The sequence below is a fragment of the Scomber scombrus genome, chromosome 1 (genome assembly GCF_963691925.1).
Source record: "Scomber scombrus chromosome 1, fScoSco1.1, whole genome shotgun sequence".
NCBI lineage: Eukaryota > Metazoa > Chordata > Actinopteri > Scombriformes > Scombridae > Scomber > Scomber scombrus.
In genome coordinates, this window is record NC_084970.1 from 28,214,361 (window position 1) to 28,231,789 (window position 17,429).

General features: G+C 39.8%; 1 protein-coding gene across 1 annotated transcript in view; it reads left to right on the forward strand.

Annotated features, from left to right (window-relative positions):
* The window catches only part of LOC133985300 (mothers against decapentaplegic homolog 3), a 32,646-nt gene extending 18,703 nt beyond the window's left edge, over positions 1–13,943 (forward strand). Inside the window, exons 2-8 of the mRNA XM_062424897.1 lie at positions 4,760–4,953; positions 5,261–5,395; positions 6,048–6,173; positions 7,122–7,334; positions 7,529–7,666; positions 8,436–8,580; positions 10,454–13,943. Of these exons, the coding sequence (XP_062280881.1) occupies positions 4,760–4,953; positions 5,261–5,395; positions 6,048–6,173; positions 7,122–7,334; positions 7,529–7,666; positions 8,436–8,580; positions 10,454–10,577 (1,075 nt within the window). The 3' untranslated portion in view covers positions 10,578–13,943. The remainder of the gene's footprint in view (positions 1–4,759; positions 4,954–5,260; positions 5,396–6,047; positions 6,174–7,121; positions 7,335–7,528; positions 7,667–8,435; positions 8,581–10,453) is intronic.
* Positions 13,944–17,429: the final 3,486 nt, after the last annotated feature.

Sequence of the window (17,429 nt, forward strand, 5' to 3'; positions counted from 1 at the left end):
TTTTCTAAATGTTTTAAGAAAGGAAACACACTCAACATGTTTGCTAGACCTCAAGGATACACACAGTGTGTTTTGGTAAGAAATGCTGAATGTAAACACAACTTTTTGTTTATTTTCCAGAAAACATTACAGGTGACCTTTAAGCCCAAGTGCAAACTACAAAAAAACCTCACCAAACACACTCAGCATCACAAGTCATACATAAAATGAGCTCACACCAAAGATTTAGTTCATTTATTTTTAAGGACACACATGAATAAACATTGCTGTAAATGTGGCAAATTTAGCCGCTAACTGATTTTCAACAGTGCACAAGCCATGCAGAGCAATAGGAAACAACAACATAATGGTACAATAATAGAGCAACAATATCCACTATTTGGTACATATAGCCATGCAAGCAAGACAAGGCAACAAAACACAGCTGGCACAATAATGATTATTGATGTAAGCAGTAGGGATGTCCCGATCCGATATTTGGATCGGATCGGCCGCCGATATTAGCAAAAAAATGCATATCAATATCGGATCGGCCTGCACAGGAAAATCCCGATCCGGACTCCCGATCCAGTTTGTTTTCAAAACTCGGTCCGTGTTTTCCAGCGCACCGTTGTAGGTAATCCATTCCAGTTTTTTTCAGCTTTCCCCTCCAAATCCGGTCCGCGTTTTTCAGCACACCTAGCGACCTGTCCAGCATCCCACTATTTATTTTCTACTCAGCTTTTTTGTGTGTTTTGCTTTTTTAATACAGTTTACAATATTGTTTGCACTGATGGCTTTTTAAGCCTTGGTTTACACTCTTGTTGTTCAAGAGCAGAGCACTGATGCCAATTCAGTTTGTGTGGTTAATTGACTATTTATTATTTTGTCTATTTTGTGTTTATTTAACCCTGTTAAGAATAAACAGGTCAGCTTCTAATTACCAACCATTGTGGATTATTCAAACTAACCTAATTAAGTTGGCTAGTATTTCTTAAGAGTAAAACCCTTTTCAACATGAGTATAACAACAAAATAAGTAAATATCTTTAATCTTTAATACATGCTTGGATCGGCCGGTATCGGTATCGGCCTATGCTAAAAGCTACAATATCGGTATCGGATCGGAAGTGCAAAAAGCTGGATCGGGACATCCCTAGTATGCAGACATGCAGTGCAACAATAAGCAATAGGATATGCTTATGATAAACACAATATTAATGTTGATTAAATGTTGAAATATGCAGCTACAGTTTAGAAGAAAGGTAACATCGTAACACCTAACATATAGGCCGTTCAAAATTATAAGACGCAACTAGAAGATCGTACCATATTGTTAAGATAAGGTAAGAGATAAGGTATTCCTTTATTAGTCCCACAGTGGGGAAATTTACATAATGGCAGCAGCAAAGTGGACAGTAAAAATAGAAGAGTGTCAATAAAAAAAGAATAAAGAACAATAAATAATAAGTAAATACAAGGGCAATAAAAACAATAGTAGTAAAAAATATAGTAAAATAATAGTAACATGTGCAAAAGTAATATTGGTCTTATATGGTGATAATATACCATATCAAAAAAACAACATATATTGCACAGTTGAACTGAAAGTAGTAGTACACCTGGAATACTGATATTGCACAGTAGTGAACATTAAAAAGTGCAATATAGAAATGCCATAAAAACCCACACAGAGCTGACTGTATGGCAACAGGCACAGGATACAGGACAAGTTAGCAGTAGTTAGCCAGTAATAACAATTATAACATACAAAAATACATTTTTAGGAATTCCTATAACAGAAATAAATGTGAAGTCTGAGGCTCAGCTCGAAGGTTGGAAATTTATGAGCCATTGTTTTTGTCTGAGTTACCTTGAACATCAGTCATACTGGTCAAGTGGGGAATATACTGTGGCTTGGCTTTAGTCGCACTTTGAGTTTTCATGATTACCGTCTGCCTGAGGATTGGTCGTGTTGGTCACCGCGACCCAGAAAAAAAGCGTTGGTAGTATTATTAGTGCGACTCTAACCGTAACTTCACCACTACCCTTCTCTTCATAAATACTGACTGGAAGGGGCTTTACCAAGAAAAGGGCACAAACTGGGACGCCAAATAGCCAGTAATGTCACTGCAGTTTGTGTATGTCTGTGTCAGCCCACGCAGAGTCTAGCCCCACCAAACACCCACTCTGCAGGGACATTAAACACATACCACTGACATCAGATCAGTCCCGTCTGACCATTTAACACATCTACAGGACACTCAAAAGACTTGTTGTTGTTGTTGTTTTTTTTTTTTTTAACTTTCTCAGCTCCTTAAGAGTGAATGAAAACTCTATACTAAAGCTGCAATAGCTCTAAACAAAATTTTCCCTCTAAAACTTATAATGTGCCATTTTTGAGGATATTTTTGATTGCACATTGAGCGTGAGTGTCTACATGTGATCACTGTTCCTCTTTGCAGATACACTTTTCATGTGTTTCCCTGATCATGAGTTTTGGACGTTTTATCACGGTTCACTTTTTTTTAGCTGCTTTTGAAACTAATGTAGTATTTCAAAACTAATAACTGTCTTTATGTTCTGTTTTTTTAACTTTATTTTGGCCATCTCATGTATGTAAAGGTTTCAAATTGTGCAATTAGGTTTAATATTTAAGGTAACAACATTTTTAGTGACTTTTTAAAGCAGCTTAGACTCAATGAGGCCTGAATTGCTCGTGCGTCAGTCAAGGTATGAAATATACGCCAAACACATGAAAACTGCAACATCAAAGAGGAACTGTGACTCAAGTAGACCCTCGCAAACACAACCGAAAAGACACGTAACAGAATTAAAACTGCTGTAACCACAAAAAACGAAGATTGAAAGCTTTTACAACACAGTTTTATACGTGATTTCTATCTAGTTTGTCCACTTTGGAGAATAAGATCAACTCTGTTTGTCCTCAGGTGCTCTTTGATCAGATACCTTGAGCAATCACCTGCCGTATTACAACAAGGACACCATTTATTTTTATATTCTTAGTCATGATATAATAGGTTATAATTATTGCCATGTTTGCTCACTTCCCCTTTTGATGTGTCAGTAGTGATAACCAGTGTGAGTGTGTTGTTGCTCACTCTGCCTGAATGTGTTACATTCACTGTCGCTGAGGACAAGGCTTAATACAGATAGTATAATACTCAAGATGCCATTTCTGCTTAAAAACTTTATATGTGACGTAATACTACAATAAATTTACCAGTTTGGGGTTTTTATGGTTAACAACTGCTGCGATATCAACTTTCAGTTCTCTGTTATTGACTACTGAACCAATAAGGTGTAAAAAGATTAGAAATTGCTGCTTTTTTTTACAAACTGTGGTCATCTTTATTAATAATAGTAATAATAATAATAATAATAATAATTGTATTAATATAAGTCTTTTTTTTATTGCTTAACATTGGACCTTTATAATTTAAACACAACAAAAGCTTATAAACAATGAATGCATTTTAGAATTAAAGTGAATACAGTGATGCCCACAGGAATGAGGTAAAGGAACACAAAAGCACATCAACAGGGAAATCAAAACCAGGAGTGCATAAAGATAAAAGACAATATCACATAAAAGCACATCTATAAAAAGTAAATTTTTAGAAGAGATTTAGATCCTCTGGCGAGCTGTTTTGGCAGCTCAATTTTAGCTTTTCAGCCTTTGGACGCCTGTAAAGGGGAATCTTATCATACGAGGCTTGAAGGCAGATTATTACTTTGATGCAGATTCATGAATAAGTGTGAGTTGTCTTGGCATCGACCCTGAAGTGACACAATCTCACCAGGTCTCACTTGCAGGTTTTTAAAGATGTGTTTTTTAGATCATGAACTTCACCGCCTTTCATCCAGTGATAGCATGCGTCTTGAACTGTTCGCTTCTGTACGCTTGCCTGCACATAAAGTACTCAGACACCGTTTCACGATTTCTAGACACCCTTCCCCCCCAACACACTCACACACACTCTCACCCCGGCCCCTTTTAAAGTACAGAAGCAGTGAATGAAAGCTTTTGCCATGAAAAATTAAAACACCATTCTTCACTTGTAGGCTGTACAATGGTTGACCCAGATGGGGCACCGCTGAGCTTTCAGGCATCGCACAGTACACAGCCTTGTTTTTATTGGGGGGCTGACATTTGTCCTTCTGAAGGGCTTTAACTTAAGCCTTTGACCCTTACTCTGTATTTGTGTGTGAGAGTGAGTGGGCTAGACGGAGAGAGAGATAGAGGGGGCATATGTGGTCGTTGCCTTTTGCATAAGATGATGAGCATGTTTTTTTTACCCATTTTTCATGGGTCATTGTGCGCAGAGATTATAGGCTACCACCCCATTATGTCAATCTGCAGCATCAAACTAGCACTCATTAGTATCTGGCAGCCTACATCATCATCCTGCCAGCAGTATTGTATACCAGATGAGTGCAGATGTTATAAAACACAATGAAATTCCTGTTTCCCATACTGTAATCTCATTGCTGCCGGTTTATTATTAGACATCACCTCATAACCAGCGCGCGCACACAGCTGGGACCCTGCACAGGAGCGTCGACTTAACAATAATACACACAACCGAATCTCAAGTGTTTGATATGTTTTGGAGGACAGAATATAAAGACAACAGTTGAAAAAATCTTAAAAATAAAATGAATTTAATTTCTCTAAAATGAAATGCTCAAAAACAGTGCATTTACAACTGAAGTTCACAGTTTACTGACAAAGTTCTCTGATTTCTTCCCATCTTCAGGTCTCTGGATGGCCGTCTGCAGGTTTCCCACAGAAAAGGTCTGCCCCACGTTATTTACTGTCGTCTATGGCGCTGGCCCGACCTGCAGTCCCACCATGAGCTGCGGGCGGTCGAGCTGTGCGAGTACGCCTTCCACACGAAGAAGGACGAGGTGTGCGTCAACCCCTACCACTACCAGAGGGTGGAGACGCCAGGTATGATATTATGGAGTGGGCTTATCGTCTCTCTAGACAGTTTTTATGGTTCTTACTTTTTTTTTTTTTTTAAGACAACTTTTTCCAAGAATTTAAAGGATAAAATTTTATTGTTTATACAGATCTTGCACAGATCCCTGTTAGGGCCCCAAACTATGAAATGAGCTGCCACTATTTCAAGACAGTCTTTATAGACTTGTTTTTATCTAGAACCTTTCATCCACTATTTGAATTCTCTGCTGTTATTTAATTGTTTCAAAGCATCATTTTTACTAACTACTGCGCTGTTTGTGTGTCCATCATACAGTACTCCCTCCAGTGCTGGTGCCCAGACACACAGAAATCCCCAGTGAGTTCCCGCCTCTGGATGACTACAGCCACTCAATCCCAGAAAACACCAACTTCCCTGCTGGCATTGAGCCCCAGAGCAACTACATACCAGGTACCAGCATGCTTTCTAACACCACTCACACTCAGTCTCTACAACAAGGACCCACCTGCACCTGCAACACAGGCCTGATCTTAAAGGGATTATTTTATAGTCTGATTATCCTCATTACCTGCATTTGTCATGCTGTTAACATCATACCTGTCATGGGGAAGGTTATGATCCACATTGTTGTCTGCTGTGGTTAGTCAGTTAATCACTCATCTTTAGCTCCTGGACACAAGACAACGCCTTTAAACTTCCCCTCTCTGAGAGTTTATTGTTGAAGAGGTGTGAAAGTGCTTAAATGGTCTTTGGTAAAAGAAAAAAACAACAATGAGCTACACTGCCCCTCTGTTCATGAGCCTTTTGTAGCGTTAATTTCAAATTTGTAGAGAGGGAGCTACTACGAGAATATCCTGTTTAATTAACATTTTAAAAAATTCAAAAGACTAAAGATATTTCCTCCCTTTTCATAACTGATACTAATTTTTTTGTTGATATTACTTTTGTTTTGTAAATTATATTTTGTTGATCTTGAATTTCCTATTTTCGGAAGGGCTTTATGAATAAGTCTTTACTATTCTTATAACGCTGATTTCAACTACAGATATCTATCTCAGGAAACATTGCTATAAATATGATTTTTTTTGTCTGTGTGTCTCAGAAACGCCACCACCAGGCTACCTCAGTGAGGATGGAGAGACCAGCGATCACCAGATGACCCATAGCATGGACACAGGCTCCCCAAACCTGTCGCCGAACCCTGTTTCACCCACACACAGCAACTTAGGTAAAGACTGTGTGTCTGTGCATGTGTGCTTAAGTGTGTGTTTGTGTACTTTTCTGTCTGACTGCCTTTGCTTGTAGACAAATGTTTCCATAGTGCATTTCCCCAGTGGGAATTCTCTGTTTGATTTAACTCCATTTTTGTAAGAGGAAACCAGGTGATGAAAGAAGCCTTTGTCTTCCCTTCGCCGTGTGAGCTGTTAAACAGGCCAAGACACCATTCAGCCCACACTAACATCAATGACAATATCCTATGTTTATTCTATCAGGACGGAAAAACGCCAGGGGTCTTGGCCGGCAAGCTACTGGTGAAATAACAAAATCACAGCAGTTTAATTTGGCAATGCCGTCCAACTCCGTTCTGTACTTCAAAGCCAAGGACAAAATATTGAAGTTGTTAGAGAGTCGCCATGTTGAAGGGGAAAAATAGCAAATTACCAGAACCAGATGAAGTTACTGAAAACTATCATGGATAAGCCTGTAATTTGACCATTTTGGCTCCAGTGTTCCACCAGTGAGGGTTGAGTTTCCACATTTTGTCTCGTTAAAGCTTCTGGGAAGCAGCGTATGGGTTTGACATTTTGTGACGCAAGCTCAATCTAATGTTTTCTTTGGTTTGGTAGTGTTTTCTTCCTCCCTATGTCCACCCGTACACCTTCTCTCCCCACGTCCATCCATTTTCCCTCTTCCACACCACTGATGGCCTTCATTCCTGTCATCATTTTCTGTCATCTTTATTCTATCTTGCCTCTGTTTCTCTGCTTCGTATTCTGCTAATCTTGACTCCTGACTCCTGTTACTTGTTCATTTCCTCCCTCTAGACCTTTAACTCCTCAATACATTTTTATTGATCTGTACAGTTTAGTCTACCCTGTTAGCTCTCCAGTCTCCATCTAATTTCCATTTTGATTTGATGCGAGCAAACTCTTGTCTTTCTCCGTCTCTGTATCAGACCTTCAGCCAGTGACATATTGCGAGCCGGCTTTTTGGTGCTCTATTTCCTACTACGAGTTGAACCAGCGGGTAGGAGAGACCTTCCACGCCTCACAGCCCTCGCTGACAGTGGACGGCTTCACAGATCCCTCCAACTCAGAGCGTTTCTGCCTGGGCTTGTTGTCCAACGTCAACCGCAACGCAGCTGTGGAGTTAACACGCAGACACATCGGTAGGGGTTGCCTCAGTCGAGATAATGATTCTTTCATAATCTCACAATTTATCTATACCTACTCACAATCACACTTGCATTTCACTTACCACTCCTAAAAAATATCATTCTACATTTGCAATTACCGCTCACTTCTCTAATGCAGTGTGAGTTTTATCTGAGGAGTTTGTTGTTCTGTCTTTGCTTTCTTCAAGGCCGCGGTGTGCGACTCTACTACATCGGAGGAGAAGTGTTCGCCGAGTGTCTCAGTGACAGCGCTATCTTTGTCCAGAGCCCCAATTGTAACCAGCGCTACGGCTGGCACCCCGCCACCGTCTGCAAGATCCCTCCAGGTGTGTGTCCAGCAGACAGAGAGAGAAAGTTTGGGGACAGAGAAATACAGAAATGTGGAGAGAGATAATTGAATGAAGAGAGAAAAAGGGGGGAGAAATACAGTTGGGAGCAAGGGAGGTTAGTAAAAAGAAAATTTGAAAGGGAAAAACTGGAAATAGTGAGTAATGTGAGCAGCTGTGGCTCAGGAGGTTGAGCCAATTGCCAAGAAATCACAGAGTTGGCGGTTCGATCACAGCCCCTCCTGTCCACATGTCAAAAAGTTTTGAGCAAGACACAACATGTGTGCAGAGATTAAATGCAGTCAATTTACCAGAAAGACTGAGGTAAACATGAACAATAACAAACTGACGTTTCCCACATGTTTATAGGAAAAGTATGAAGTTGTGTTATCGCTTACATTTACAGATGAGTGTATTCTCTGTGGCTCGAATGTACTTCAGGAGAAAGTGGGGTGACAAACACAAATTCGCCAGTGAGAGTGCTTCTGTGTCTGTGGCAAAACGAGTTAAGATTGGAAAGCTAGCCACTTAAAGCTAGCCAATTAAAGTAAAACAAAAAGTAAAGTTAATTGTTTTAAATTGATGATTCAGAAAAGATTTTTTCTGTATTTTTGCAGCTGTGAACAGCGCAGGCCACATCTCCCCATACAGCTGTTGGGGAGAATTGGCCGTTTTCACAGTGTGGCCCTCTGAGACCAAGTCGAGTGTGACCTGACTTTTGGTTCGGTCTTGGTTGTCTAATGTTATGTTGCTCATTTCTTCCCTCCAGGCTGCAACTTAAAGATCTTCAACAACCAGGAGTTTGCTGCCCTTCTGGCCCAGTCAGTCAACCAAGGGTTTGAAGCTGTGTACCAACTCACCAGGATGTGCACCATCCGCATGAGCTTCGTCAAGGGCTGGGGAGCCGAGTACAGGTAACTTGCTCTCATCAATTAGCAGCTCATTTAGTTTCTAAACAGTAAACTCAACCACAACACAGCTAAACTGTTTAACTGGTGACAAATCGCACAACCAACTTGTCAGCAACATTATCAGCTCTGTTGTGCCAAGATCAGGTCTTTAGTAAACGTCCTATGTAAATGCAGACAATGCAAACAAACACAGTGTGAATCATGTCCCGCAATTCAGCCGCCCCTGCTTCCAGGCATCTGCTCACACTCTGGTGAATCCGGTGTATGACGTAGCCAAACCCTCATCAATAGAAACAGGCCCCAGTTGGCACGCCAGACTATTTTTAAACAAACACACATGTGCTGTGTCAAAAAGAGATGTCAGACTTTCCCTCTTCCATTCCCTCCCTGTTTTCCACACAGTCTGACTCACTGATAGTAAGAAAGGAGGAGACGGAATAAAAAAGGGCAGTCAGTGATTGGCTAAAAGTTGGCTTTACACAGGAGGTTTCCACAAGGGAGAAACCTTTGTGCTGCGAGCAGCTGCTCACCAGTCCTGTTCAGACCGAACGCTGACATGTGGAGACACTTAAAAACAGGATTCAGGTTACTGGACCAGCCGTGCCCTCCTTCTTCTCCACCCATACCTCACTCTCTCTTTCTTTTCCCAAGCTGACTTTTGGGTAGGTGTGGTTTTAAAATCTTTTGTCCCATGAGCTCCTCTTTTTAAACTTACTGAAAAATAGACATCAAAATGCACATAAACAAATGTAAAGGTGAAGGAATGATCTTGAAAAACAATAATAAAATAAAATATAATTGTTGCACCTCAGATAGACTCAGATAGAGGTTTACTATCATTGTAATCCAGAGGCAAAATCATGTAACTGTCTCAGTTCGTCTGGTTTGCCAAATCATAAATCAGACCTGATAACAATGTTAGATAACACACAGGCTGCATCCTGCCTGCTGTTGTTGCTGGCATCGACGGAGGGTTTGTGGTATTAGTTCTTGCTTTTTTCTACTTAAAGTATCTCATTCAAGTTGCAGCAGTACAAGCTTTGGTTCATCTGCTGTGCCCATCCACACAACTCTCTGGCTGACTACATTATTGCTGAATGTGATTGGTTAAGAAAACAGTTAAACACTGAGGACAGTCGACCAGCAGCAGAGAAAAAAGGAAAAAAATGACAGTTGGTTATCATTTGGTGAGGCTTTTTTGGAAATCTGACCCTTCCCTTGAGAGCATACAGGCTGCATTTTGGATTACAGTCTGTGCTGTTTTCTGCAGCTGATGTCGGTCTTTCATTGGGCACTTCAGGCACAAGAGCTGTCACTTAACTCCACCCACCTCCGAACATATCTTGTGAAACACTTTCGCCTCTCCTCTCCTCTACTCTCTGTGGGAAAAGCAATGCAGGTTTTCATATAAAAGCTGCAGGGAATCAGGGAAGAGCCAAAGGATATGGAGATCACAATGTCTGGAGAAAGAATGTATACTTATCTTCTCAGGTTTTTCTTTTTCAACAGCTAAAACATATTTCTTGAGAAGAGTAACTTTGTACAACCTAAGCTTTTTAAAGGTTTATGGAGTGAACACAGTTTTATGAAACTTCCAAATTTCATTTGCAGTATAGGAAAGTGAAAGAATCACATTGATTGTCTTTTACCATTGAGGTTTATTTGAGATGAAACATTAGCATTAAAACTCACATAAACCTGCACTCCTGTAGTCTGGTAGTTTGGTAGTTTGAGGCCAGATGTCTGCCTGTGCCTTACAGGAGACCTGAAGTAAAAGTAGAGCTAAACTTTGTACGTTTATTCACACAAATCCTGCTCCTAACTACCCCGTCTGAGTTCTTCACATCTGTTTCTGCTCTCCTTGTGTCTCTCCCAGGCGACAGACGGTGACCAGCACCCCCTGCTGGATCGAGCTGCACCTGAACGGCCCCCTGCAGTGGCTCGACAAGGTGCTCACACAAATGGGCTCCCCCAGCATCCGCTGCTCCAGCGTCTCCTAGGGAAACCCTTCATCCACCCACATCCTGTACACCACATCTTCTGTCAGTGACTAAAAACACAGACTGCACGCAGACAACAACGGTTACACAAGTACAGAAAGATGATGAGCCCCCCCCCTCTTTCAGCCGATCATTAAACTATTACTTTGTCCTTCTTCCCCACCAGCTGTCAGTAGCACTTTTTATATACATGTTGTTTGTGGCAAAAGGGGACAAGTGCATTAATGCAGTACCATGTTAGTATGATCTCCACTTTTTGTCCATAATTATTTTGATGGAAATTTTTATCTTTGATATGTTTGGCAACCACAGTAAGTGCCAGAACGGCTGTAGCAACGAGAGGAGAGTTTTTTTCAATTAAGAGATTGTTATTTTCTTCATTATTTTGTTAAAAAGAAAACCCATTTTTCATCATTTTCATGTTTTTTGTACACGTTCAAGTGAGCAATTACATTTTTAAAAAATGAATTTAATTTTTTAAGCATTAATAACAATTTTGTAAAACGTGTAAGATCATGTTAAATGCATTTCACTTGACTTTGTTTCTGTATTTGGGCATTTGATGGTTTATGAAGACATTTACAAATGTGACCCAATGAAATGGATTGAAAACATAATTTCATGAAAAATGTTCAACCAGCCTTTGTAAACACTGTGTGAAGGAATATACTGTAAGCCTAGTTAAAAATACTGGTTTAGGGTTTCATACTGTAATCTTACACCACCTTTGTTACAACATGGTGTTTTACTGCATGTTGTCTTTTAGAGGGAAACAAATTATAAAGAAAGGAGTCAGTTAGTCTTCAAATTAAACTTTCGCCCCATCTGAGAGCTGTAAACTGTGCACAGAGCAGAGTTAACAGCAGCTGAGTCTCTTCCAGTTATCATATGTTTTACAGCTTGTCAGCTTTTTGTATAATTACTAAAATGATCGGTGGTCATTCCCCCTTTTTAGATGTGCTCCGTCTTGTTGTAATCAGTCCAGATGTCCTGCCTGTCTGACACTGTGTTTAGACAGTAGATTCAACTCACTGACGAGCCGTCTGATGCGTCAGAGTAGAGCAGAAAGGAGTTACAAATATTAAAAGTCATATATTAGTACTTAAAGACAGCGGCATACATCAAATGCACTTTTGTTAAGTAATATTCTAGTGATGTTGAAAAAGTAAATTCAACCACAGTTAGTCTGCTACTCAGAATAAAATCTTATCCTGCACATGTACCGGAAAGCTTTGCCAAATTGCAAAATACTTTTGTCAACAATGTGTTGTGTAACAGGTAGCATATACACATCTCACGCTATTCTGCACATTTCCACAAAATAACAAACTGAGGACACAACGTACAGAAGTTAGTATACTTGTGTCTGATATGAGCACTCTACCGAAGGCTTTGAAGTGGAAAGAGAGCAGGAAAATACCCGTGCTATTTTAATTTTCTCTCTCAGCAGCCCATAACATTGGTCTTTTTTCAGCCATCAGTGATATCGACTTTTTTGCACACTCAGGACTGTAAAAAAAAAACACACAACTGAATTATGTACAGAATCCAGTGAAAAGGACAGATGCATGACTCTTGAGACTTTAAAGTGTATTTTGCTACCAATTATTTTTGTAGGAAAATAAGGTGATAATGTTTTTTGATTTATTTTGTTGCGCCAAGTGTTTTTGCATGACAAGACAGAAATACTGCTGGCAGGTTTGTGGATTAACAACCTTGTATTTTTCTACCTGTGAAGACGAGGCAGTTTCAGTACAAAGCACAGCTTCTTACAAAGGGAAATGTTTAGATAGATAGAGGCCTGTAAATAACAGTAGCTCCTCAGAATCTCATGTCCCTATGTTTTTAGGTTAATGTACATGTAGTTTATACATGTGTTATTATGTGACCATTAACCTTTATAATGTTGATGGTTTTGCCAGCAGGAAAAGTAAAAAAAATAAGGTGTGTTTAAATTGGGGAAGAGCTATTGCAGAAATAGAGAAGCAGAGTCTTAGCTTTGGTCCCGTTTCCTTTCAGTCACCTGCTGTGGTGGAGGTGGTCCGATTTCCTTCTGGCTCAAAAACACTAGACAATGACACAGTGGGTGAACATGAACAACATTTGAATCCTTTCACAGTACTTATTTACATTAACCCTGTGTTTGATGTTAATGCCAGTCCAGTGGTGCTAATATTTAACATTGTTGGGACTCATGAGAACTGCAAAGCCATGTAAATTTCACTCTTAAACTGGCAGGTTTTGATGATTCAAATGATGATGACTTTTAAACCGTCAAACTATGATGTTGGATTGTTTCAGAGACCGTAGCATCTATCAATCTGAGACAACACAGCTCTGTGTAGAGCTTCTAGTGTTACCCAATAGGGAATATTTTGCAAGCAAATTTTTATACACTCTTCAAGTAATAGTGCTTGTGTGTATTTTTTTCTCCCCCCTTGTTTAAATTGTTCACTGTAATCATTATTAGTTGTGATTTATGCTTTTGTGCTCCAAATTGGTCTCTTTAGATGTCATGTATAAAATTATATCCTTTATTTTTCTTTGCCTATAAAAAGTTGATGTGATGCTTTATATTTTTGTTTATTATTGTTGGTGTATGAATAAAATAATAATAATAAAAAAGTGATACTGGGGCTGCCATGCCAAGTAAGAGGGAAACTGATGCTGGGTATAATGATACATTTCAAACTACATATTTTATTTCAGTTACTGCTCTGTTGTACATCAAAGTTATAGAATAACAACATTAGAAATCACAATTACAAAGTACTAACTTCATTTTATAGCTTGCCAAGTTTTGGTTGCATGAAATATACTTAGATGCACTTCTTACATGCTCTGTCTGGAGACTTCTCAGGTTTTAGTCCTCTGTTTCCGTCTGTTGTTTGGGGATTTCCTAGTCTGTGGCTGTCCTTTAGAAGCAGACAGAAACAGTAATTACAGGCCCAAAGCAGACGCTGTTGTTTCTCCACTTATTGCTACGTTACAAGCTAATGCAGACCATAACCATCTCTGCTGTCACAGAGGCACAGCAGGGGTTTGAATATGAAGGCAGGCTTTGTTCTGATGCCCTTAAGGTTCAACTTGTCAGGCACTTCAGAAACCACTTCACTGTGGTGACAAATAGTTCGGGTGCATGAGAAAATCAATTGTTGAAGTGAGGGGTCAGGCAGAACCTGAGCCAAGTGGAGTTTTTCTGCTAGTTCACTCTTTAATATATGTGAAATCTGAATGCATTTTAAAAGGCAGTTAATGGACTAGGAAGAGTCTTCATCTCACATTTTAGCACAGTCTACACAAGACAGTTGCTGGACTCTTGAGTGCCTCCATTGTGTGATGACATCAAAAGCCGAAGCAGCAACTTTACATTAAATCTCCACCACAGTCGCCTTTTGTCAGAGTCGACTTCTGTCTGCGCTTCTTTCCAGACAATACGAGCATTTAGTAATTAACTCTGGTTTCCTGGAGAGACAAAGACGGGGCAAATATGAATCATTGATTGAGGCTGTTGAATGTCAGGATGTGCACATGTGCTTGAAGGATGCACATGTGTAAAAATAGATAGGAGGCGGACTCATACTGTAATCACCTGAGGATATATGACATTTCAGAAAAAAGCATTCATAAGCATTTGTTTCAATGTGTTTCAAGCAAGCTTGTCCATTCTTGATCTAAAATATGTGGATGTTATGTGCTCTTACAAGAAAACACTATGACGTAATCTGACGGTATAGGGCAGGTATATAAGTTACTGAAGCTTTTTGCACACATACTTAACACAAAATTACAGTTTTATATACTAAATATTTCCCTTTGGGAGGTCAGCACTTGAGGTATTAACGTTTTAAGTCAAAGTGCGAGAGGCTGGATGAAGTCTGTCCATAAAATATCATCTTCAGTGTTAGTTTTTTCAGTAAATCCCACTCACACTATATAGGCCTACGTGCTGTTAGATAGCAGACAGAGAAACTGGGGAGTGGTCCTGTCTGAGTGAGGGGCACTGAATCATTTATACATTTTGGTCTCCTATGATTTATTCCACACAGACAAGAAGCAGACACAAGCCCTTTTAAATAGATAACCAGTAGACGGTTGGTGTATTCAGGTTAAGACTCATAACCTCTCACATTATCATCTGGATGGAGCCATACTGGCATTAAATGTGGACATACTCTTAATGTCACAAAATGAAATGGTCTTTTTTTTTGTCTTTAATACTTTCAAATGTGAAATAAATGCTTCCATACACAGTGTATTTCATTCAACTGATTCTTGGTCTAATTTGAATTATCTTCATTGTTAGTTTGGGCTGTATGCACTCTTGACACTGAGTTGGTTTTATCACCCAGCGGGCCTGATGATAAAGTGTGTAGGATGATGATGATCTGTTTCAGCTCAACACTGCCATCTGCTGGCAGCAGGGATCACTGATAGGTCCTGATACAAAGTGAGCTCCATAAACAGCAAGGACACCAAGTTGAATGTTGTAATGGCTTCAAACTTCCATCTGCTTAAAGCATTTAATCAAGCATTGTTATCTGTATTAGATAGTGAGATTAAATGAGGGGGAAAGTATGGTGGCCCAGAAAGCTCAACACGCTGCTAAAAAAGACAAAACACAAGCAAATGAAGAGAACATCTCTGTCAATTTGAAAACAGATGCAAAGTATTTAGGAGCACTGTGGTGGCCAAATGGTTACAGCACATGCTGCATATCCGCCATGTACCTGTTTCGGTTCCAGCCACACACTTGTGCTGTCATATCCATCTCTCTCCCCTTGTTTCCTGCCTGTCACTTCACTGTAGACTGTCCAATAAAAGCAATAATAAAGAAATACACCAGTAATCTCTATGATGATGTCTTCTTCACTTGCTTGTGTTTTGTCTTTTTATATTTGTTTACTCATTTTAGAGCGTGTTGAGCTTTCAGGGACACCGTAAGTCTATTATATTCTAAACTGTAAGAGTGTGGATTTTAAATATCAGTTGTAAGGTCAATATTTCCACACATAGGCACAAACCACCATCAAAGGTTCCCAGCTGAACTATTGGTCAGCATCTCAGAGAACTAGGCCACTTCTAATGTATGCCCAATGCATGAGTATATGAATTTTACATAGTTTGTCTTTTTTCAGAGAAGATTCACGAATACTGAATACTTAAATGAAGATCTGTTTGTAATATAGTATTGGTTTCTTCAAAGTGACAAAAAAGGACAGTTAAAGATATTTAACCAATGTTCAGATACATATACAAACAACACATATAATACACACATAAACATCAGACAGTATAATTATTCAGACCATGTCTACTTATGTTATCACGCTCCCTATAAAACATATTAAGTTAGTTTGAGTTTTTAAGAATTCTTAAACGGATCTGTCGCATCGTCAGCTGGTCTGTCTTGCAAACACAGAGGCTTTACATGAGATCAAATTACATCATTTGATCTGAGATGGAAAATAACACATAATATAAACATGAAGATTCAATAACAGCACAAATATTTCACTCATCTTAGCATGAAAGTATCAAAGAGCAAATTTTCATAATACAGGGAAACTTGGACCAAAGACAAATGAACAGCCTTCTGCAGCATCTCCAATATATAAATTGATTGAAGAATGATCGTGTTAGTGCGGGCCTGTTTGAGCCCACATGATTACGGCTAATAGTGATTAAATGAACATGACTGAATGCTGCGGAGAGAAAGGGCTCCGTGCATCGACAGAAGTAGCAGAAACATGGCTCATGTTGTCTGTTCAATTGACGCGACTTGGTGTTGATAAGTGAGCACAAAGATGAACAGATAAGGGCCGTCAGCTCTGACTCCACGTGAAGGTCATTGTGGAGCAGGTGTTGACAGCGAGAACATTTTGTCGGAAAACAAATTCATCTATGCAAAGGTCACCATTTGTTCTCTCTTTCTTGTAATTTCATTGTCTTTCTTTGTCTCTTCCTCTCCCTCCTTCTTTGTCACGTCTCCACACTCTTCCTGCTCTTTCTTGCTCTCTGTTTACTTCTCTGGCTCCAGTTTATTTTCATGAGGAATGCCTGTCATTGGTTGCTCCGTCTGCCAGGCAGGGAAAAAAGCGCAGATTGCAGCATTATCAGCATTCAGCAGCCACCAACCTGATTTTACATCCATGGGTGGCTACGTTACAGCTGTCTCTGGACAGCAGCAGGTACTCGGCCCCGCATGCCAACTGAGATGGGCACCCACCTCTCCAACTGGCTGCCATTGGCCCACTGCCTGCATGTCACAGACACACACACCCACACACAAACTCACACAACACAGCAGCAGCAGCAGCTACTGTGCATGCCAACACTCATCCCCCTTGTCAGCTGTACCATCCGTGCAGGAGAAGAAACTGTCACACTGCCTCAACCGAGTAGATGATTTGTTCAACGTCATTCATACATTCATAAGCACCTGGCCAACACTTATGTTCAGTGCAAAAAGCATGCATATGAAATGCTCAGATGCAAGTTGGTTGCAAGCAAAAGAGTTTAATTTTGCCCCTTGAAGCAATTTTCTGCTGCTCGTGCACTTTTTTTCTGTCAATATGTTCAGAGTTTAACTCGCTTTAAAACTGAAATGTTGCACTTGCACCCGTCTATCTTATATTTGAATGCTATTGTTGAATTCTGATAAAAAAATAAAGTAGTAAAGATCAAAGCAAGAACAGTTTGTGAAGCAGATCGACATCAAACCTTGAAGCGCAGGTAAAACAGTACAATCACGAGAGCAATAAAAAGAGTGGGAAAGGAGAGTGGTGGGAAAGACGTGGCAGTGAGGGAAACATATTTACTGACATCCATGGGCTGTCACCACTCTGATTA